The following is a 25,183-nucleotide window of genomic DNA, read 5'->3' as shown; positions in this document are numbered from 1 at the left end:
CTAATATTACTATAAATGACTTCTTAATAGCAAAACATTGTCCACAATAAGGGACAATCGTGCGTAATTGTGCAATAATATGAACAGTAAAATTGAGGGTAAAACAACGACGACGTACGGCATCACGCTTGCGTTCTGTATTTTCTCCAGAGCAGTTTCAAGAGCAGGCATGGCTCTGTGGTAGAATACCTCATTGCGAAAGCAAAAGCTTTGCGTTAGATTCCGGGCAGTATCCTTGCATAAGCCAGGTGGATGCTGCGGATGTCAGTTTCTGTTTAAGTTGTCACGATTAAAATACTAATGTATGCCCTCACCGTCCAGGAGTAGATATAAACTGTTAACACTTGCGGCACATACTCGCACACCGTGAACAGTAGTATACGGGTACATACCACACCTGCCTATGGGAAAGGGCCTGACGATGTATGCGAAAGCACTTTCACATTCTTTATTTCATAATCAGACAGTCATATTTCTCAAACTCTCTTACCATCCCGTACTACTTTCTGTCTGCACCACGTTAGAGGTGACCACGAGAGCACCTAGACGCAGGCGGCCAGATAAATAAATACATACGTAGATATAAACGATGAAAGTGCATGCACTTCGCTAATAAATGCTTCGCATTTCAAAGTCTCACTTTCAGTTGTTACTTGACCTGTGGGGCGTTAAGACGAGTAGAGTGTTTCATCGTCATTAAATGGCGCACAGATTGAGACTATCGTGATAATACTTGCATTGAGCTCCGAACCAAGTTAGCAGATATTCGTATAACAATAATTCACACAAACATATATATATATATATATATATATATATATATATATATATATATATATATATATATATATATATATATATATATATATATATATATATATATATATTGTGTTGCCCACGTGCATTCATGAACTTATCCTTGGTTGGGACTTTCTGCATTCTGCTTCCGCTGTTATATCCTTTAAAGAGAACGTCATTCACATAACGGATACAACGGATGCGCCCATTCCAGTTTCATCACCCTCGATCTCCAACTTGGTCATTGTTGAAGACTGCGTCCTGCACCCTGGTCACGAACACGTGATAGCTGTCGCATCTACCCAAGTAACCGACGGTGATGCACTTGTGGCTCCTTCGTTTCGCTGCACCTCCCGTGGAATTCTCGTCGCCTCTTGCCTCCTCCGGTTTTCCTCTGGCTGCGCTTTTCTGCCCGTTTCTAACACAACTGCAGAATCTGTGCTGCTGCCCAAGGGAATGACAGTGGCAAAGATTGACTTCTCTCCATTGACCTCCATCGCGACACTCTGCCCGTCTTCGTCACCAGTACCAGCTCCAGGTTCACGTTCTTTCCCTTTTCGACCTGTCATTGGTTCAGACCTCACACCAAAACAGTCTGAAGCACTATTGGCCCTTTTGGCTAAGCACAAAGCCTGCTTTGATAGCTGTACCACAACACTGAGTCAGACTTCCGCGGCTGTACATCGCATTGAAACCGACGGTTCTCGTGTGATACGCCGTCGCCCATATCGGGTTTCGCAATCAGAGAGAGAAATAATTGAAAAAGAAGTGAACGAGATGCTATCGCGAAATATAATACGACCTTCTTCGAGTTCCTGGGCATCTCCAGTCGTTTTAGTTAAAAAGAAGGATGGCTCTGTTCGTTTTTGCATTGACTACCGCGCGTTAAATAAGATCACACGCAAGGACGTATATCCTATGCCTAGAATTGATGACGCTTTAGACACACTGCAAGGGGCGAACTATTTTTCGAGCCTTGACTTACGATCAGGTTACTGGCAAATCCCCATGAACGAGGCTGACAAAGAAAAAACTGCATTTGCCACACCGGACGGCCTTTATGAATTTAATGTAATGCCATTCGGCTTGTGCAACGCTCCAGCCACGTTTGAGCGAATGATTGATACTGTTCTTCGTGGCCTAAAATGGAAGACCTGCCTCTGTTACTTAGATGATATCGTTGTTTTTTCAAGTACCTTTGCCCAACATCTTCAACGATTAGACGAGGTGCTACAATGTCTCTCCAAGGCTGGCCTTCAGATAAATACAAAGAAGTGTACATTTGCCAGCAAAAGCATCAAAGTCCTCGGTCACGTCGTTTCCAAAGACGGAATCCAACCAGATCCCGAGAAGATCGCAGCTGTGCTACAGTTCCCTCGACCGTCCAACCAAAAGACGTTGCGCAGCTTTCTTGGTCTCGCGTCCTATTTTCGTCGCTTTATACGCAACTTTGCTACCTTAGCGGCTCCCCACCCCGCACCTCCACCACTCTGAAAGACGCCGGCAGACTAGGTACGGCGAGCAGGCAGGGCGAGCAGAAGCGTTTATTCTGCGATGTCTGGCTCCGCTCAGAACCACACCAAGAGAGAGGACGATGATGATGGGTATGTGCAAGTGAGAACGATGATGATGGGTATGTGCAAGTGAGAACGATCAAATGCTTGGAATGTGCTTACAATTTATATATACATATATATATATATATATATACTCTCTGAATTGATGATGAATGATGAGAAAGAACAAGATATGTGAACATAATTACTGCTCTCCTCAATCGCCTACAGAACCTACTTCAGTTAAAACTACTCAGTTCAAGATGCGTTTATTATATTGAGACCCTTTATTCCAACCTTTAAATAGCGTATTAGTCGCTCTCTATATAAGTATGACTGAAATCAGCTGTACATACTAGGCGCTTGAAAAAAAAAAGGCATGCTTGTGCGCAACACACAGCACAGTCACAGCGAAAACTGGAAAAGGGCCTTTCTGAAGCCCTTTCAAAATATTCTTTAGTAACTGCTACAAGGAAACTTGCAGGGTACCCACTACTCAATATTTTATCAATATTTTAGTGTAGTAGGCAAGCAATAACTATATAATTCTTCGTTATTCCTTGCGAAACCGTGCTGCCCGCTACACAAGCAATAAATTTTGTGCAATTTCTTGATGTGGCTGACGAGGATGAATAAATACAGCTTTCACTTTTGTAATAGAATAGCGTATTCGATGACCCACTCGTTACCCTATTCACATTGTATGACGCCTCGTGTTTTCTTTGCCATTCTAAGACGATTTATTACTCTATATAACAAGATTTTTTTCCTAGTAACAAAGCTGCGTGGGGTCACTTTACAAAGTTTGAACCACCGGCGGTGCTCAGTCGTAGAAAGCTGGGCTGGCACGCAGCGGACCCGAGTACAAATTTTGTTGGTTCATTGGTAAGTTCCATTTACTTGGCTTTTTTTTTTATTTCGTGCGACATTGGTTACGGACGCCAAGAGCGATAGTGACGGACAACTATGCTGCGCGTCGACCATTTTCTGCTCTCATAACAGCTTTGGCTGTAGAAAAATCGATATCTTCCCCCGTGTTGTCCTCGCACATGTGTGCCTGGGCAGTACTTCAATGCAGCCGAATAAGTTTTCTGCTGTTGTAAGTTCAGTCTTGGAAACCGCTGATAGGCTGCGCCATCGCTGTGAAATGGATCCGCTGTGCAAACAAGATGCGCGAAGAACCATGACAGCAGCCAGCCCAATTGGTAAATAAATAAGGGCGCAGCCATCGCGAATATAAAGGTTGAACGTTTCGCATTTCGTGTTCCTAACACAAAAACGCACACGTATACTAAAGGACAAACGTGATAGCGGCGTGATAGAGAGTAAACATAGTGCCTCGAAGTTGGCCATGCCACCCCGCCCTTCATGATGACGTTATGCAGGGAGGCACAGAGCTCAGATAGCGCAATATAGCTTGCGGAAGTCGTGTCGAGTCCGAAGATTAGCTGTATAAGTTAGCAATCATGGATCTACAAGTGCACGAGCCAGGTATTTGTCTGCGTCTCATAAACACTGAAGAATGCCACGCACGCCGCCAGTTCTATATGCACCATATTTAATTAAGGCCACGGCCATACCATCAGCAGTTATGTTTCATGTAATGGCACACATATTTTTTTACCCTTTGATGCACAAAATGAAGTATATGTAATTGTGAAGATACGCACCTTGTTTTTACTTCTTTCTAACTCAAAAAATATTTGGAGGATTCTGAGCCCCACTTTTCTGCTATGTCGAGTCCTCGGTTGTATGCGCCCGTTACAAGTGAGCTCGAAAGCGAACTCAGTAGCAAATATTTTTAATTACTCTACCATAAAAACTTAAGCGTTATAACCGAAAGCACACAGAAATCGTGCAAATACGGTATATAAAAGTATATATTTTAATGAAGCCGGTTCACTGCTTCCGAAGTGTGGAAATCTCGTCAAAAAGGCGTGGCTTTCAAAGTGTTATATAACAAGAAACCGACAGTATTTCAGGGTTCACATCATTGGCGTTCAGAGCGCAATTACATTCTTTACTACACTATGGAAATACCTCGTTACTCCCTCACAAAGCCCCGACAACCATATAATCGGGAAGACTAAAATACAGTAATAGCCTTCCTGTATGCATGAACGCATCTGCGTGCAACGAATATCATACGAAATATAAATCCAACTATACTTGAACACAATGCTAGAGTAATGAGGAGCGAAGGTGCTTTTTCTTCTGAACAAACTTTAGGACAGTGACTTAGCTTGTTTAAATCATTTTTGGAATCGATTTATATAACACAGTTTTTAATGTAAACTTACCGACCACTGAGACGTAGGTCGAACCACTGGCAACGAGTTGTGAACGTCCCGTGATGGCGCAGGTGTATTCGCCTTCGTCGGCAAACTTAAGCGCCTGTTGCACAAGAAGGCGCCCTCTGTTGTCCACAGATTGCCGATAGTTCACTGGAAGCACCATCCCCGCTGCAAACACAGAGCATAAACGAAGAGAATTAGGTCAATGCATAGAGAAGTTGATCAGGTATAGTTTGAATTAGCACTGCGCGTAGCTACGCCGAATGCTAGTGCGCTGTTTTCGATTACATTTAGAGTATCGATCAAGTAGCTGAATATATATATATATATATATATATATATATATATATATATATATATATATATATATATATATATATATATGTAGAACTTGAAGGGAAGGCACGACAGGTCCGGGTATTTTCTATATTGAATGAACTTGTTGCAGATAGCACATTTAAAAAGGAAATCGTATTTACTAACGTTTCGGCCGTGGCACGGCCTTCATCAGAGTCTATATATATATATATATATATATATATATATATATATATATATATATATATATATATATATATATATATATATATATATATATATATATATATATATATATATATATATATATATATATATATATATATATATATATACATATATATATATATATAAAAAGAGAGAGAAAGGGAGAGAGAGAGGAAGAGAGAGAAAGGGAAGAGTTCGAAAGCACTGTACTAGCGAATGCGTGGCATCCGCATTCCTTCCCGCCACTGTCTAAGTGAATACACCACCTTGAGTATAAGTATCTATGCATTCCCGCTAAATAACTTGGTACGAAAGGTGGCTAACCTATCTCTCCTATATAATCAAGCAAAGGGAAGTGCATGGATATTGCGTTTTTGTCGAGTGCAATATGTCGTGACGTGGTCAGCGTGAATTAGAGAAGACGGCGAAGCCAAGCCCAACACCATCCGTCTAGTCAACTGCGTAAGTGGCTAGAGAAATGCGGTCCATGTTCCGAGTGCTACGCGGGCAATGCTATCTCGTATCTTCAAGCAAGGCCTCCATCACACTTAATGAGATGCCGTTGGCCCAAGTAAATGAGGAGGCCATGACTTCAGCAGTGCTGATGTTTGCAGATAACGCGGCATGCCGAGGTTGACGTCACCGAGTTCACTCAGCGTCTGAAGAAGTCTTGTGGCCACAACCACTTTTTTTCGTGGCCAAAAAGCGCTATTTGCGTTAAAATTTGCAACTCTTACGTAACTTTTTGAACTCAGCGGAGATCAGATGGTTCTTACAATCTTCTAAGTAACCTTTTTATTGCTCTAACTTCTCCTAAGCATTTTGTTGGGCTGGGCAGTACGAAATGCAAGTCTCAACATCATGAACCAGTAAGTGCTCCGTTCGTTCTTTTTAACGCTTGCTTCGTTCTCGCAACGATACACAAGTGCGCCGATTGGTTCGGCATTGAATACAGAAAGTACAATGAAAGAGTCGACAATCACGTAAACTCACATAATCACAATTCGCAAGACTAAAGCCTTGTAAAATTTACGTATTAACAGTCACGTGACAGAAATGACATCATCACACAACGGGTAGTCTTGTGTTACTTGTAGAATAAGGAAGAAAGGTATCACCTCCAGCAAAAGCTTACAATCAGCCCACTGGCAAAACTTTGGTTGAGACAAGCTCTGCTGATAGTTCCTGTTAAGGCCGGAATGAACAAGCGCGAACAGACACGCTAGCGCGCCTTGCTAGTCATAGCGTGTTTCATTCTTTCCCCCCTAGTGCAAGCGGCACACTTTGTTGTGTAATTGCCTACAAGATGAATGCCGGAATACCGGTGTTGTGTATTACGCCGAATAGTTAGTCTGATATTCTGCGGAAGCGTACACCTAGAAGGCGCTCGCGAAAACCGTTTCCGGAAGACATGACGCCTCTCACCGGATATGATGCCCAGCCAACCAAAGTCTTTTTTCTCTTCCCTCCCATCGGTCACACTTTAACAGGGTTTATACTACAGATACAAGCCTAAGCTTCACACTACTCACCTTTCCGCCACACCAGGGACTCTATGGGATAACCACCGTACGGGCACCGCAGTGTCAGCAGGGTTCCTGATACCACGGTAACGTTGCGGAGTGGTCGCACAAAGGGCGCTCCTTCGACGTCCACTCTGGCCGAATGAGCGTCGGTGGCGATGTCATTTCGTGCAACGCAGCTGTACTCCCCACTGTCCTCAAGTCTGGCGTCTGAGATGTTCAGCACAGACTGTACATCAGACGCAGAGCGCTCGGCGGTGATCCTGAGTCTTTGAGATGGATAGAGAAAGTCGCCGTCGATCGCCCAGCTGATCTCGGGCGTCGGGCTGCCACGGGCACGGCACCGGAGCGACACAGCCTCCCCTCGTTTCACGGTCACCGATCCGAAAGTCTCCTCCAGAGTTGGTGACATGTCTGCGCTGGCGGAAGCAGAAAGAACCCATGTGGGAAACAGAACTTTAGCCACCGCAGAAGCTCCACCCGCACTAAATACACCAGCAACACGAGTACCAAGAACATTTATTGGCACTTGAGGATAGCAAAACACTTCAAATGATAAAAATTGCCCTGAATATTGACATGTGTGGTCTTTTCTCATCCCTTTCGCAAGAGTTTTGTTAATAAAAATCTTATAATAAGTTTTTGTGAGTTTTACAAATGAGGTTGTTTCACCAAAAAATGTGTTACACTATCAGGTTCTTTTTTTTTGACAAGAGTCTATTGGGTACTATCACGACTATTTAAGTTTTTTTAACAAATCATGGCGTGCCTTTAGACAACTACATTTTCCTGTGTAGAAATGTTGAAGAAACATCTTACCAATCCTACTTTTTTTGGCGCAGATTACAAAGGAGATTTACGGAAGGAGCGCGTCTGGATTCCGTACGAACTTGCTGCAACAGTTAAAGACGAGATCTCATTCCCTGATTGAAACAGTTAAATTACATAGCCGGTCTCCTTCAGAGAGGAACCCTGGGAAGAGCTAATGTAATTTTATCGGCAGTCACAATATCAGGGAGCCTTTGTGAGTGAAAGATCAGTCACTCATGTGGTCACTCGTTAGCGTGACGAGTAATAAAACTGCAGCAAGGGCGACGTTCACACCCTTCGTATATAAAAAACGATCAGTGCTGAGAGCAGATGAGAGAAACGTTGCATTACGGCTAATGCTCGCGCTGATGCACAGAATCACCTCATCATTTAGGATTCAGCACACTAAGCGACGGGCAGCATCGAGAAAGCAAAACTATAAAATTATTATCTCGTATCACCCAACCAAACAAATGTTGCAAAAGGGCAACAGATCGGGGCTGGATTCCGTTAGTGACAGATAAATACAAATGCCAGGTGCTTATCACTTCCGCTGCTGTTGGAGTTAAAGAGTAGATATCACCGTATGCGCTTATCGAGTTCTTCTTAGCTGCTTACTTTGCTTTCGTGCCCTATTTGTCATTGTGCCATGCTTCTAAAAGAATAAAACAAAAAAATTGCAGCATATCCACGGGGTGGATGATGAAGAGTGGGGCGAAGCATCCGTCCGTGTATTCGTTCTTGCTACCGTCCGTCCATGCGTCCATCCATGCGTCCACCCATGCGTCCATCCGCCCGTCCGTGCGTGCGTCTGTAAGTGCGTCCGCACGTCCATCCATGCGTCCGTCCATGCGCTCGTCCATGCATCCACCCTGCGTCCACCCATGCGTCCATCCGTTCGTGCAGCCATCCGTGCGTCCGTCCATGCATCTGTCAGTGTGTCCATTCGTCCATCTAGTCAACACTGCAAGTACAACAATCTCGCATGAGATTGTTGTACTTGTTGTACAACAATCTCGAATGAGAAACAGAAGAATTTGGCTTTTAGTTAACGCAAACGCTGCGATTTTTTTATTGTTCAACAACGCACAGGAGAAATCTCCCACCGGCACCCCCTTGGAGGTCAAAGCGTAAGACATGTTACGTACTACGAGGGACGAACGGATGCCGCTTTAAGGAGCTTCACCCCTAAAAAGACGTAGGCGTTAACCGACTTACAAGCTTGAGTGCCATTATAAAGTGGTTGTTTACAGCCATTACACCATCAGAGACAGCGTACACAGTCAAGTACCAGACGTTTTGTTCACTTGGTTTAGTTTGGTTTGGTTTTTTATGACGCATAGGCAGCTTAAGCCATCATGCACCTAACGCATGGTATGATTCCCTTAAAATGTTGGGATGCCTCGCCGAGTCCTTGCCAAGGCAAAACCCTTGAGGATACCAACCAGGTCTAAAAATCATCGATCGTATTCTCAAAAGTGGGAAGCCCTACGAGGTGTTCCTGTGTATTTAGACGATGCAGGGTAAAAGTTAAGAGTTTGTCTGAAAATCCTGCTTCTTTTAGGAAGCTAAAAACTTCCGAGTTATCAACAAGCGATTCTTCACTTATAAGCAGTGCCAGATGAAGAGGTATATATGTTCGTTGTAAAATACGATAAAATGTTTTTCCGTAATCATTCCAATTTTGTGGACGACAGTAAAATATTATTTACTGATACCTCACCTCCGCATTTCCGACACAAAGGTTTGTCCTCTTTTGCTAGTAAGTAACTCTGAGTGAGTTGTGTGTGTCCATGCGTAAACGACATAAAACTACTCCTATGAACCGTTCTTGGTGTGAGCAGGAATCCCATTCTTCTAAGGTGGGTTTCACTAGGTGGAGCTTGTTTTCTGTTTCTGAATGCCATCTAGGTTGCCATGCATTTCTGTGTTTGCGGTGTACTGATTTATGACATCTTTGTAGGGAATGCTGACGTTCTTTATTTCTCCGCGCTGTGCTTTTGCTGCACATTCATCTGCCTTCTCGTTTCCATAGATTCCGACGTGGCTCGGTACCCAGCAAAGCTCTATGTTGTGTCCCTGTTCTTTACTTATTATTATGTTGTGTAGGATGTCACCTTCATTGGTACACACGTATTTCTCAAATGAAGGGCTCTTTGTACACCTAATGAGTTTGTGTGTAATATACATTTCTCGATGTTTTCTTTTTTTGATTTTTGTCACAGCTATTGAGACAGCGTAGCATTCTGCTGTAAATACGGATGTGCGTTGTGGTAGCCGAACTGTATGTTTCCAATAATTCTGTATAACCGCGTTTCCAACATATCGTGTCGATTTGGAACCATACGTGTGAAATGCTGTGTGTCTCGCATAATTTGCCTAAGTGCTAGGAATTCTTGTTGTATAAGCTCGCGCGGGGTTTCCTTTTTTTCGAAATTCAGCCAGCGTGAAGTCGCACACAGAGGGGGGGCAGCACCAAGGTGGGAGTGCATTGGGTCTCTGAGCAATCATCGGCAACGTGTCCTTTATATTTAAATCTGGGCACTTCTCTTCAAATCTGAGAAGGAGCGGCCTAATTGCTTAGGGTTTGTTAATAAATAGTGTTCTGGGTGGACATTGAGTTACTACAGGGTGACAAATGCAGTTGGCCATTATTCGAATCTTTAGAACTTATGAGCATGTGAGCATGAATATTCTGTCTCCCACTGGTGGTTCATTTGCTTCTACATACAGACTTTTTATAGGTGACGTCCTAAATGCACCGGTTCTGAGGCGCAGACCTTGATTGTGTACCGGAGCCAGCTGTTTCAGATACAATTTTCTCGCTGATATATATACTATACTACCATAATCTAGGCAGGATCGCATATCAGAGCGGTAAAATTGTTGTAGGCCTGTCCTATTTAAATCCCAGCGTTTGCGTGACAGGACCTTCTGTATGTTCAGAAATTGGGATGATTTTTTATTCAACGTTTTTGTGTGTGGAAGGAGTGTAGGCTTCTTATCAATACTATGCCCAAGAACTTATGTTCTTTCTTTACTGGTAATTCAGTTTGATTTAGGTGTAATGTAGGGTCTGTCTGTATGCCTCGTTTGAGAGAGAAGAGAATGAGTGGCCACGGTTTTTTGTGCAGAAAAGCGGGAACCATTACTGTATGCCCATGTTGTTGTTTTGTTAATCGCTAACTGCACTTGTATTTCACGTTTAGATGTGTTGCAGGATGTGCCAGTTATTTGGAGATCGTCGACGTAGAGTGAGTACATGATGAACTTGGGTATTACTTTGCTGATCGACTCCATTTTTATGACAAATAGTGCTGTGCCTAGAATGCACCCTCGTGGCACTCCATTTTCTTGAGTGAAACTTTTCGTTCGTATTGAACCTATACACGCCTAGAATGAACGGTCCAATAGGAAGTCGTTGAGGCAGTTCAGCATCCTTCCACGGATTCCTAGTTCAGCCAGATCCTGGAGGATTCCGAACCTCCAGGTGGTGTCGTATGCCCTTTGTAAATCAAAAACTATAAAAAATTCCACGTACAGTGGGAATCTGTGACATGCGAAGCACGAAAGAGTAAGGTCGATATGCCACTTTAAAATGAGCACAACGTTACGAAGCGGAGATAAATTATGACGTGCATGACTTCCTTGTCAGGATTATCATGTTTGAACGTGTCATTCACCTTCGTGATCTAATCACGACACCTGATTCCAAATTTGGTTTATGTGGAGCTACCGAAATGGCCCCAAGTGCATCATAATGTGCCTATACACTCCGACGCAACGTTGACGCACGCGGACGCTAAGCACAGCGATGCTGCGCTGGTGAAACGCGAGAACTCTATAGTCTGACGCCAGGCACGACCAGCGTCTGTCGGCGCGGCCCCGCGGCAACTGGCGCTAAGTGCGACTTGGTGTGACGTTACCCAGATAGCACTGCTTCTGCCTCTCTTTGTTAAGGAGGGACGCAGGCAGCGCTCAAACGCGCATGTGTCTAAGAAACGCAGTGCGACGCGCGCCTGCGAGTATGAGGCAGGTAGATTGGCGCCTAGCCTGGCATCTCCCTCGTGACACGACGAAATGAACGCCGGCGCGCACGCGCACCAGGTCCCGTCGAAGTGTATTGATGCCTTGAGTGTGAAATGTAGTCATGTTCTTACATGACACGCATCTCATGATTATCATGTTCGCACTAGTCACATAACTTCGTCATGCATTCACGTCCCGTAATACCTAATTTGGTATACGTTAGGCTAGCGAATCGACCGCGAGCGCATTATGAGCGTGGCATGTAGTCATGTTCTAACATGACACGCATCTCAATACTTTTATGATTGCAGCAGTCTTATGCCTTCGTCATGCATTCACGTCTCGTAATACCAATTTTGATATACGTAAAGCTAGCGGAACGAGCGTGAGCGCACCGTGAGCGTGGCGTGTAGTCATGACTCATGACACACATGAAAAGCATGTCATGATTTTTGCGTTAGGGTCTGTCGCTTGCGTTCGCCATGCAGTCAAGTCATGCCATACCAGTTTTGCAACACGTCTTGTGAATGAAACCACAGCGAGAGCAGCAAGACCATGAAATATAAATCATGACTTTCATGACATACATGTCATGATATTCAAGTTGTGACTAGTCACTTACACTTGTAATATAGTCACGTTATACCATACCAAGTTTGGTATTAATACCAATAACGAAACGGCCACGAGAGCTAAAGCTTGTAACCAGATAGATAGATAGACAGATAGATAGACAGATAGATGGATAGACAGATAGATAGATAGATAGATAGATAGATAGATAGATAGATAGATAGATAGATAGATAGATAGATAGATAGATAGATAGATAGATAGATAGATAGATAGATAGATGCACACACTCAATGTCACCGAAGTTCACTAAGCAATGCTGCGCATTTAAAAGGCGGCTAGACAATTTTGTTTGTCTACAAAGGCTTGGCGGACGGTGTCTTCAAGTCGTACTAGATGGTCGGTTGTGCAGCACGATTTTTTAAAACCGCACTAATAAATATCCAGGAGTTTGCATGATTCTAAGACGAATGGCAGCCTAATATCAACAACACTTTCGAAGGACTTTGCGAGACAGCTGGTGAGAGCTATTGGTCTGTAGCTACTAGCACTGGTTGGTGGCTTTCCCGGTTTCAAAAATGGAAAGCTTCAGGTAATTTTCTTTATATCAAAACTTAATTGAAGAATGTTAAAAGTATTTCTACGGCGTGTTCGGAGAGATGGGCTAATATTTTGTAGTGTATCTCGTCAGGTTCTGGTGCAGTTGGCTTGCCTGCAGTCAGTACTGTGCGCATTTTTTGATAAGTAATTAAGCCGTTGTATGTATGGTTCGTTTGTGTTTTCACTTGTTGGAAGTCTTTGCTTTTCGGCTGCGTGTTTGTGTTTCAGAAATTATTGTTTACAATGTGACAAGCTGAAAACAGCATAGAAAAATTCACCTAGAATATTTGCCTGTTTCTCAATACTTGTCTCTACGCCAGGAGGCATCAGCAACGGTACAGCGAACCGAGAAAACTTGCCAATACATCTTCCAGACCCGTACCACATTTCTTTTGACGTAGTGGTACTGTTTATGGAACAGATGTGCTTTTGCCACGATGATTTTTTAGCGTTGCGACGGATGTATCTGGCCTTGGCTCTAGCTTTTTTAAAACTTACAAAGTTTTCCAGTGTTGGGTACCTGCCAAAGGCCCCCCAGACCTTATTTTGCTCCTTTTTTGGCTTTTCTTCATTCGTAAGTGTACCATATTTTTCGATTTTTTTTGCGAGTCAAGATGTCTGAGGTATAGATAGCCGGGCAGCTGTTACGGTGCAGTTTGTAATACATTCATTTCATTCCTCTATGTTGAGCCCTTCTGTCGCAAGTTTTTCTAGGCAAGCCTTTCTTGGAAGAGGGCCCAGTCGGCTAAATGCAGCTTCCAACAAAGTTGTTTTTGTTTAATGACTTGAGGTGATGTTGTTTGGCTGATTAGTATGGGCAGATGATCACTTCCGCATGGGTCATTTAGGACATCCCACTTAACATTCATAAAAACATAGGATGAACAAAACTAAAGCCTATGAAGCTCATTTTTCTTGAGCTAGGAGAGCAGTAGGTTACTTTTCCTCTATTAAGTAGGCATATGCTATTGCTCAATAAAAAATTTTCAATCATTTTGCCTCTAATGTCAGTTTTTTCACTACTCCAAAAAACGGAGTGTGCAATAAAATCTCCGACCTTTAAGAATGGCTCTGGCAGCTGTTCTATATGGTGTTTGAAATCAGAAAGGGATATTTTAAGATGTGGCTCCAAGTATACGCTGCACAACGTAATCGTTTTATTTGTGTGTATAGTGGCCGCCACGGCTTCTATTATGGTTGTAAGTTTGTGTTCTCGCGCTGGCACTCCGCTCTTGACTATAATTGCAACACCACCTGAGAGCCTACTTGCCTGCTCTCGGTCGTGCCAGAATACACTGTAGTTTTCCGAGATGTTTTGCAAGGGCTTACAATTGTTTCTTGTAAACACAAGGCTACTGTTGAAAACGTGGCTAGTATGTCCTTTATGTCGTTTAGGTTATGTAGGAGTCTAATGCAGTTCCAGTGTATAAAAGCCATGTTGTATGTTACAGTTAGTGTACAACCTAAGTTTTGTTATCGGGCCCAGTGATTCTGGGCTTGTGGTTTTATTTATTTAAGGAGTCCCGCCGTCATTCCAACGTCGACAGTCCAGGACTACCCTGACTTGTGTCCATCGTATCGCCTGAGGTGATGAACTTCCGTCCTGATTGTACGGATTTCTTCTCGTTTAGCCTCACCACATGCAGAGAGGCTTTGAGGCTCGCTGACCCTAGGGTTCGCACAGCCTGAGTGTGAGGTAGTTGTGCAGCGGGAGCTGCGTCCACTTTCGGCGCTGCGTGCCCTGCCCCGACGTCACTGGGTGTGCCCTGGGTAGGCGCTGAAGGCCGCTGTGTTGGCGCACCGTGTTGCAGCACAACGGAGTAGCGTCTGCTTTCCATCAACAAAAGACGCTTCCGCGTTTCTCTTAAGCTGATGTGTTCCTTAACTTTGAGAGTAATATTGCTTTTTAGGGGCGAAGCTTCTTAAAACACTTGTTCGTCGCTCGTAGTCCTAGTCGTAGTGTGTAACCAGTGTTACACTTTGACCTCCAAGGTGGTGCCAGTGGGAGATTTCTCCTGTGCGTTGTTGAACAATAAAAAAAATCGCAGCGTGCGCGTTAACTAAAAGCCGAATGCTCCTATCTCCCATTGCCCATTAGCAGCCATTGGCATGTACAAATGGAGCACTATCTGACAACAAAGGGTTGTTACGTTATACTCACTGGGTGGAACCTGCTTAGTTTTAGTAAGGTTTAGCGAGCGTTGAGCCTCAATGTCATGAATACAATGAAGTAGTATATACCATGAACTCGAGGTGGTTAAAGGTGGGAAGTAGATAGGAAGCGCAAGCCGTCAGAAAGTAAAAACCGAATTCTCCTGTCTCTCATTTTCCATTAGCAGCCATTGGCATGTATATTGAGCACTATCTGACAGGAAAAGGTTGCTACGTTTTACTCGCTGGGCGTAACCTCCTTGGTTTTAGAAAGGTTTAGCGAGCGTTGGGCCGCAGTGCCATAAATACAGTGAACTAGTGTGTACCATGAACTCGAGGTGGTTAAAGGTGGGAAGTAGACCCGAAGCGCAAGCTGTAAGAAAGTGTGTGTGTGCCACCTCTCGTTTAGTCCTTGGAATGTCCGCTGGATGCCGGTGCTTCTGTATGGGTAATATATGATGAGAACATGCGATATGGTGGTACCTGGAGTGTTGAATAGATGGACGAACGGACATACAGACAGATGCAGAAGGGGACGCATGAACAGACGCAGGGGCGGATGCATGGACGAACGCAGGGACAGACGCATGAACAGACGCACGCACGGACGGGCGGATGGACGCATGGACGGTAACACAAACGGACGCATGGACGGACGGAAGCAAGAACGAATGGACGGACGAATGCTTCGCCCCACTCTCTATCATTCACTCCATGGATATGCTGCCAATTTTTTGTTCAAAACGCCGTTGATTGATGAAATAAATCAAGTAAGGACGCCAGATGTTTTCTAAAAGCGAAACGAAAATACGCCAGATGTTTCTAAAGCAAAATAAATAAAAGATACAAGCTGCTTCACGAAAGACGCCAGATGTTTTCTAAAGCAATGGTTTAATAATCAAAACCATATCGATACAGGTTTGTAGTTGCCCATGCTCGTTGCTGTCGGTGTGTGCTCGTATGGATAAGGATGCTGAAAGGCGGGCGCGCAGGGCAGCGGCGGCGCGCGCTCGGAGACAGGAGCCTAAAGTGAGAGCACGCGAGGCAGAAGCGCGCCGGGAAGCTGTACGACTTTGCCGCCAAGATCCTGCTGTACGGGAACAAGAAGCCACATCAGCAAGGCAGCGTCGGCAAGATCCCGTCGTACGGAAACAAGAAGCTGCAGCAGTACGTCTGCGTCGGCAAGATCCTTCCGTACGGGAACGAGAGGCCACATCCGCAAGGCAGCGTCGGCAAAATCCTGCTGTATGGGAACAAGAAGCCACATCAGCAAGGCAGCGTCGGCAAGATCCCGCCGTACGTGAACAAGTAGCTGCAGCGGCACGTCGGCGTCGGGAAGATTCTGCTGTACACGAACAAGAAGCCATATCAACAAGGCAGCGTCGGCAAGATCCCGCCGTACGTGAACAATAAGCTGCAGCGGCACGTCAGCGTCGGAGAGATCCTTCTGTACGTTAACGAGAGGCAAAGGCAGCACGTCAACGTAACGAAGCAGATCTTCAAAACGTTTGACAATGTGTAGCGGCAAGGAAGCGCTCATATCGCCAGGCGAATTAACGGAAGAATATTTCACGCTATTACTTCCTGGAGCTTCGCCCAATCTCATCATCATTCACCTCGTGGATCTGCCGTCAATTTTTTTTTTCGAAACACACAAACAGTGAAAGGACATATACGCAGAAGTGTACACAGGATAAGCGCGAACTAGTACCACACTTGTTACTTCGATGCGTTTGAAATGCGCACTTTTTTCGCAAACGGAGAGCCTGCAGTGATCGAAGTGACCATCTTGCGTCCTATGACCAGAACACAATCGTGTTCTGCCCTAGAAGTACACTTCTCCGTCATCACGAGAGAAGCGGGCACGCGATGTACGGTGAGACTGGAATCGTTGAGCGCAATGCGCGAGTGAACCGTCGAGTGCACCCTTCGCGCCGTCTCGCTGGATAAGCTGAGAACACGCTGATATTCACCCCATATCAGCCTAAATGGCCTATATAAATAGCTCCTCGTTGCTATGGTCGCGACCGTGTGCTCTTGTAGCTAAGTGGCTAAAGCCACGCATGGCGGAGTAAGAGGTACCCCGTAAGGGCGTGATGGTTGATACTAATGGTGACGGCAAATTCTGACAATAATGACCATGTAATCACCATCACAACAAAACGGCAACAGTGTTTAGCAGATCCCTGTGTGACCTAACCTGTGTTACCTTATAAACCTGCTTGTACCCAAGCTGTAGGCATACCGAAACTTTATTTCACTGACATATGCAAACATGGCAGAAAACGTTAACATTATTTATCTACATTCTTTGCTTGACATGCACAAATGCTTGAGGTGTCCACTGCTCTCGTGAAACTTGCCAGGACAGCGGCCAACGCAACTGCGATCCCGTGGACGAAGTATCACAATCACTTATATCTTCTCATGCACAACACCGAATAAACGTTTAATTGTATATCTTGGCTAAAATGGCAGAACCTTATGTCTCTATAACTCTGCTTTTCCGCCTACATGATTGACAACGACGTAGGGACGCTCGTAAACAGTCATTCGTAGAAACACAACACTTCACACCATATGCCATTTGCACAAGAATGCTGCAGTCTTGTGCAGCAGAAAGTAAAGGTGCCCCGCAGGGGCGCCTGCACAAGTAGGCGTTTGGTGTGTAGCGACACCACGGACCGGAACTAACGGGGGAGTTCCAACTCCCTCCCAAGCCTAGCCGTGCGTGGGTTTGCCGTGTCCGGGGAAAAGGGGAACCTGGGGATTGAACCGACGCCGGGTCATCGGACCTTTAAGGCCCCCCGACAGAGGCAACACACCCCCTTGGCCCCGGCTTCACGTAGACGGCACCCCTGTGCTGAACCACCCAGGGGAAATTGGCAGTTGCCTTTTCCTATCTCTCTCTCCCTACATCTTCGCCTTTATCTGTAACTTTTTGTCTATCCTGTCTTTTAGTCTCTTCCGTTTTTTCCAAACTTCCTGGCGGCTAGGGTTAACCTTGTGTAGTTACCCAACCTTGAGTAGTTATATATGGTTATAGCGGTGATGTATGACTGGCGCCTTCAAGTGTTACACCTTGTAGCGTCCCCCTGTTGGGCTCGGTGGTGGGTGGTCACCATCGCCGCCGAACATGAAATGCACCACATGGCAAAATCTTTCCCCCTTCTCAATGATCGGGCCCTGAAAAGGAACCGCAACGATGAAAGTCCAAACGAACCGAAAGCGATTGTGACCACTTCCCACGCTTTCTAGTCATACACTCTCTGGTAGATAACGTCTCTGTTGCAGGACTGTCGGTTTTCCTGATAGCTAAAACCCTTGCTAACCTAATAGGCAAAAAGTACGACGCAAAGAAACTGTCATCCGGTGATCTTCTGGTTGAAGTAAGCCAGAAACAGCATGCAAACACTCTCCTTAAAGAGAAGCAGTTTGTCCACCTGGCGTGTCTATCACCCCCCATCGCAGTCTTAACAGTGTTCAAGGCGTCATTTCACAACGTGATCTGATGCGAGAAACTGAAGCTGACCTCCTTGAAGGCTTTCGAGAGCAAGGCGTAGTCGCTATTCGTCGGATAACCATCAGGCGAAACAATGAAGGAGTGGTGACGCCTCATAATATACTAACATTTAACCGCTCCATCCTGCCAGAATCCGTGAAAGCTGCGTTCGTTCACTGCAAAGTCCGCCCCTACATACCCAATCCTAGAAGGTGCTACAAGTGCCATAAATACGGACATGGGTCGAACACCTGTCGCGGAAAACAAACGTGTGCAAAATGTGGTGATCATGAGCACCCAACCGAGAGCTGTACTTTCACGCAAACAGAGTGCCCTAACTGTCGCGGGCCGCACGCAGCGTACTCGCGGACATGTGAAATTTTCAAAAAGGAAAAGGAAATCATCCAGATAATAGTAATGGAAAACATCACATTTTCTGAAGCCCGGAAGAAGGTGTCGCTCTTCTCCGGAAGAACGTACGCTGACGGAGCGCACCGGGGGGCTGGGAGGCGTCTAGTGACGGTGGGCACGCAATACAGCTTTGCTGATGCGTGCACACCTCTACCCCCCCCCCCCAAGCAGCCACCGGCTGCACCAACCTTTCACGTCCCGGAGGTCGAACTTCATCAGACCCCAGGGACCACACAGACAACTGAGACACCTGTCTCTTCTGACAAACCTCCAATAGCCTCTGAGGATCCACCGGAGGCAATGGAAGTGACACCAGGATCCTCAGCGTCTAAGATGCTGACAGAATCCCCCCAAGTGAGGCGGGGCTCCATAGATCGCCTCAGAGGGAAAAGACACCCTCCAGTGAAGCAGCGAAGTGTGAATAAGTCACGCTGTTTTCGTCATTCATAAAAATGTCTGCCGAAAGTATCATCCAATGGAATTGCCGAGGCTTACTTAAGAACTTAGATGACATCTATGAAATATTTGCACAACACCAACCAAACATACTTTGCTTACAGGAAACACACCTAAAACCTACACACACTAGCCTTTTGAAAAGATATGTGGTATACCGAAAGGACAGACAGGGCACTGCCCATTCATCTGGTGGTGTCGCTATCGTGGTGCAGAAAGCAGTTCCGTCTCAAAGCCTCACTCTGGTTATTGACTTAGAAGCAGTGGCAATACGAACTCTAATTTTTGGACGAGTAACAACCGTGTGTTCACTATACATCCCTCCAGACAATCAACTCTCTACTAAAGAATTTGAAACACTCATCGACGAGCTTCCGCCTCCATTTCTGTTGGTCGGAGAGTTTAACGCGCACCACCCTTTATGAGGATGTAGAAGAACGGATTCTCGACGCTCCTTAATTGAAAACTTTCTGTTGTCCTCCGGCTCCTGTATATTTCATAAAAGAGAGTCAACATACTTTAACGCAGCGCACAACTCATACACAGCAATAGATCTTGCTATCGGATCTCTTTCACTCTTGGCATCCACTGAGTGGGCTGTAATTCATAACCTCTATGGAGGTGATTGTTTTCCTGTTTGTGTAAAATACAAAGGAAATACGAGTACAATGAGTGTGAATGTAACCAGGTTCCGAGAACAGGATGCGAACTGGACGAAATTTCGAAAACTCTCAAAACTATTACGCTCATCAATTGAAAACCTAGGCATCGATAAATCTGAAGCGTTGGTCACACTGCACTTTATACAGGCCGCAAAGCAATCCATCCCACATACAACTAACAATACACGGAACAAAAGACGACCTTGGTGGAACTCTGAGTGCAAAAATGCTCGTGACAATCAAAACAAAGCATGGTCAAAATTCCGCAGGTATTCTACAGTCGATAACCTGGTGAATTTTAAGCGTGCAAAAGCAAATGGTAGACGAACCGACGAGAGTCTAAACGACAGAGCTGCCAATCCTTCCTCTCATCGGTGAACTCTTACACTGACACACATAAGGTGTATAACAGAGTAAGAGCACTCCAAGGGCACAGCACTCATCCGATGCCCCTTGTTAGTACTGCTGGTGATACACTGGAACACCAGGCAGATGCCTTAGGCCAACGCTTCGAGTATATTTTCAGCTCAGCACATTATACAGACCCCTTTAGGCGATACAAACTTGCCGAGGAACGTAAACCTATTCGTGATGACAGGCCATCGGCAGGAGGGTACAATGCCCCCTTTACTAGTGGTGAACTAAAGGCAGCACTGGGAAAGTGCGGCAGCTCAGCAGCAAGCTCGTAGAGGATTACTTACGGCATGCTGAAACACCTACACGAAGAAACGCTTGACGTCGTCCTCATTCTTTTCAACAATGTATGGTCCTTTGGGCGTCTGCCCATGACCTGGAAAAAGGCAGTTATCATACCCATCCTTAAACAAGGAAAAGAAGCCACACTTGCTGCTAGTTACAGGCCTATAGCGCTGACTAGCTCTTTGGGCAAGATGTTCGAAAAAATGGTGAATCGCCGCTTTATGTATTACCTTGTATACAATGGCCTCCTTGATCGTCATCAAGCTGGATTCAGGTGTGGCCGGTCGACAGCTGACCAACTGGTAGCATTTGAATCCTATGTCAGGGATGCCTTCATTCATAAACAGCACTGCCTCTCTGTATTTTTTTGACTTGGAGAAAGCTTACGACACGACATGGCGTTATGGCATTCTCCGTGACCTGCGATCTTTTGGAGTGTCAGGAAATATGCTGAATACTATTGAAAGCTACCTTTCTGACCGTACATTTGTGGTTCGTGTTGGTAATTCCTTATCAAAGTGGTTAACGCAAGAAAATGGCGTCCCCCAGGGCGGTGTTCTTACCTGCACACTACTCATCGTAAAAATGAACTCCATAAGCACCATATTGCCTAAAACAATCTCCTACTCTGTATATGTGAATTACATTCAGATCAGCTTCAAATCATGCAACCTAGCCACTTGTGAGCGTCAGATTCAGTTAGCAGTAAACAAGCTGCGACTTAAATGCTTGAACCTTGAACCTGCTCAAGATTCTCTCGCATCAGTCATGGGGCACAAACTGTGACTGTCTACTGAACCTTCTCAACAGTGTAGTGCTATCACGTATTGATTATGGCTCGGTGGTTTACGAGTCAGCTTCAAGATCTGCATTGAAGATGCTTGACCCAGTGCACCCCCTTGGGCTTCGGCTGGCCAGCGGTGCTTTCCGAACCAGCCCGACAGCCAGCCTGTATGTTGAGACAGACCGGTGGTCACTATAACGGCGACGTCAGTTTACAAGTGTCACGTATGCCACCAAGGTGCTTTCTCATGTCAACCACCCAGCTCGTGCGCTATAGCAGGATACATCAAACGCCCTCCTGTTTTTGAGGCTACCATCAGCTACGCCACCGTATCCCCTCAGAGTGGCCTCACACCTGGAAAATATGCACATACCGGTCTCCAATCTTCAACGAACCTCTCACAAGGACACTGTTGTGCCATGAGAAATGCTGGCTATCGATTTTGACTTGTCATTCCTAGAGGTAGGAAAAAATGGCCACCCAGTCGCAATCGATCAACACTTCAAGTACCTGCAGGCCAAATAGAGGTGTGCTGAATATTATACTGATGCCTCCAAGTCCTCCGCAGTCGCATGTGCGGCACATGGTCCCGCTTTCTCTAAATCTAGAACAATGAACGAGCATACCAGTATATTTACTGCAGAATGCTATGGCATACTTTAAGCTGTAACGCACGTTTTAAAGGAGAAAGAACCTGCCTCAATCATGCACAGATTCTCTCAGTGCTGTGACTGCGCTGTCCTCCACTAAGATACTCAAAAACCCAGTTACTAATACACTTCTAAAATGCATCATGTCAGCCCGCAAATCTAAGCTCAAAATCACGCTATGCTGGATTCCGGGACACTGCAACATTGCTGGCAATGAGATAGCGGACAAACTTGCGAAGTCAGCAGCGCTTCGCCCATCAGTTGACGTAGACACCATCCCGTATGAGGACCTGAGGCCACTCATCGAATTCCGAATGCGTAGACAATGGCAAGAAGAATGGAACGCAGCAATAGCAAACAAACTGCACTTAGTAAAGTCAAGAATAGGAAGATATTTGACTGAAAAACGTAACAGGCACCAAGTGGTTGCACTGTGCAGACTCAGGATCGGTCATACACATGCAACACACTCGCACCTTTTAAACAACTCTCCAGCACCACATTGTGCAAAATGTGGTGATGTGCTGTCTGTCGTTCACGTTCTAATTATCTGTCCGTACCTCAAATCAGAAAGACTGTGTCACTTTCCAAAGCTGTACAAATGTCACATTCTGCCTCATCCACAATTTTTTCTTGGAGATGATTCCTTGTTCCCCCCAAAAGTAGTCTTAAAGTTTTTAGCTAGTATAGGCTTCCTACATCCCATAACATATTCTCACTAATCTCAACCTCCTCTCAATCCTGAGGGAACCGCTGAGACTTTTTTTTATCAAATGTTATGCAGCATGCACTCCTTGTCTTGACAAGGACTGTTGACAGCACGGCATGACTTTGTAAAACCCATAAGCATAGCCCATTTTAAACCCATCACACTTGGTCACTACACCTAAGTCCTATACACTACTATTTTATTCTTGCCACCCTAAGTAGACTTTTTATAACCAAATCTACCAAAAACCGTGTGTTTGGCGCTCTTTGGCCTGAGTTGCCCTTGCGCCACTAAAATCTATCATCATCATCAGAAAGTAAAGGTGGGGGGAAAAGAGTGGCACATTTGTAGCGCGGCCCACCATAACTTATTGCAAACCCCGGGTGCCTGTAATATGCCATAGCGCATTGAATATTCGTGTGGCTGGGCTCGGTCTCGCTTTAATGCAGATGCACGAGTGTGGCACTGGGTTTGTGTCGGTTCGGAACAAAAGCTCGGCAGTGTGATGAAACAAAGATCCGTTTGTCACCGTTACAAACAGCGTCTTGTGGTGCATCCAGATAAATAACTAGTGTCAGCAATGCAAGGCTGATAAATGACGCAGTAGCAGCCTCGTGTGCATGACTCGTACAAGATGGCTCCCGCACAAATAAACTTGGTGCCCACTAAGCGCTTTGTGTGCCCAGAAAGGCCTCATTACATTCACACCTTCCATTACGCCACACGTTAACTCTTTCTTAAATATTTGTAGAAACAAATTCTTACAAAAGCAGCCTTCCAAAGCTTTGTTTTTTTCTTTTTATCAATATTTGTAGATGCAAACGTTTGTAAAAGCCACCTTTCGAAGCTTTGTTTCTTTATTGCTGAAATAAAATGTCATCCACCTTTTATTGCAGCCAACAAAGACGTTTAATCATGATTTTGCGGTGAAATGCAGCGTAAAGTACGCTTTTCTCCCACTGCATGCGGCTTCAAATGTGAAAAGGTAGCGCGACAATGTCATCTGGAACATGCACAAAATAAATAAAAATGTGCGAAAAATTCCGGACCGCGTCTCATTCAGTGTGTGGTGAGGCAAAATGAATGATTCCCTTGGTGTCAAAATCACACCGCTGCTTAGGAATACCGCTGGGCACCACGCCGGTTTCACGTTAGAGTCATTGTGAGCACTGCCTTTTTTGGTTTCGCTTTGGCAAAGCACGGCGACTAAGATCCGCTATAATCTTTTTAAGAATAGCGACCTGAAATGTATGTGCGTCCGATTCCAATCATCAAAGAGTGAGGGTTGACGCAAATATAAAACGAGAAAACCAAGGAAAAGAAAAGAAAAAAAGAAGAATAAAATAATTCTCTAGAGAAGAACGTGGATCAAAATATACAGGAAACAAATTTTAGTACAAAAGTGCACCTAGGCACTCTTGTTTCAAACAACACATTCAAAGTAAGTCATCGTGTGCAAATACCAGAACGACTGTGGGTGCACAATGACGGGGTGAAGCTACGAAGAGCGGGAAGCCAAAACATTATTCCCAAAGTTTTAATATAGAAGAACTGTGGAGCACAGTCGTATACGAGGAAACTGATCGTTGCGTGAAGAAAAGTACTATAACACGTGTGTCCAAACAGAAGGACAAAAAACAGGGACGTCCTCTGCAACAGCTGAGTGGTGGCTAAGTAGCCAAAGAACAATAATAAATAAAAATATTTTGTGGAAGAAAAACACATTTCCCAGCGTGGGCCAACGGATATCGATTTTGTCTGCTACAAGTATGTTTTTTTCTTCAGTGTTTTTTCTAAGCAATGCCTGGCCCCGGCCACGCCAAATCCTGTCAAAAGGATGACTTATAAGCATCAATAACGAGCGTAAAGGTGATTTGAGCCACTACGCGAAAATAGTGGATTGTTGCTCACGGAGTTTCGCTGCGCCTAAACACCATTTCAACCTACCCACCAGTATTCTTTATAGAAGAATCTAGGCCAGCCAGCCGTTTCACATGTTACGTTTTAACTATTGTACACCTAATAGAAATGTATTGACATCATCTGGGCTAGAGTCGAATTTCACCCTCTAACTTTACGAGGTGAAACCATCAAAAAATCGCAGCATACCTACGGACTGAATGATTCTGAGTGGGGCGAAGCGTCCTTCCGCCCGTTCGTGCATCTGTCCATCCGTGCAACCGTGGGTCAATCTGTCCGTCCATGCTCTGTCCATCTTTCTGTTTGTATGTCCGTTGGTCTAGTGAACACTCTAAGCACCACCATCTCGCTCTGACATTCCAATAACTAAACTCCCCTATGGCACATACCTGAAAGACTTGGTTAGTATACAGAGGACAATCAGGTGACGCCTTAAGGAGCTTCGCCCCTACAAGTTTCAGCGACGACATGCCCTGTGTAGAAGGATCCTTCTGGTTACCTCGCACGGTGGAGCAGGCCTTGCAAACTGGT

General features: G+C 45.0%; 1 protein-coding gene across 2 annotated transcripts in view; it reads right to left on the bottom strand.

The window, feature by feature from the left end:
* Window positions 1–25,183, bottom strand: part of LOC119170774 (cell adhesion molecule Dscam1) — a 220,900-nt gene that overhangs the window by 47,405 nt on the left and 148,312 nt on the right. For both annotated transcript variants that reach the window (XM_075886711.1, XM_075886712.1), the window contains exons 9-10: window positions 6,706–7,110; window positions 4,655–4,816 (exon numbers count right to left, since the gene is read on the bottom strand). In XM_075886711.1, the coding sequence (XP_075742826.1) occupies window positions 4,655–4,816; window positions 6,706–7,110 (567 nt within the window). The remainder of the gene's footprint in view (window positions 1–4,654; window positions 4,817–6,705; window positions 7,111–25,183) is intronic.

Source organism: Rhipicephalus microplus, chromosome 2 (assembly GCF_043290135.1).
Source record: "Rhipicephalus microplus isolate Deutch F79 chromosome 2, USDA_Rmic, whole genome shotgun sequence".
Lineage (NCBI taxonomy): Eukaryota > Metazoa > Arthropoda > Arachnida > Ixodida > Ixodidae > Rhipicephalus > Rhipicephalus microplus.
The sequence above is the reverse complement of the archived record's forward strand: the minus strand, read 5'-3'. Positions and strand labels throughout refer to the sequence as shown.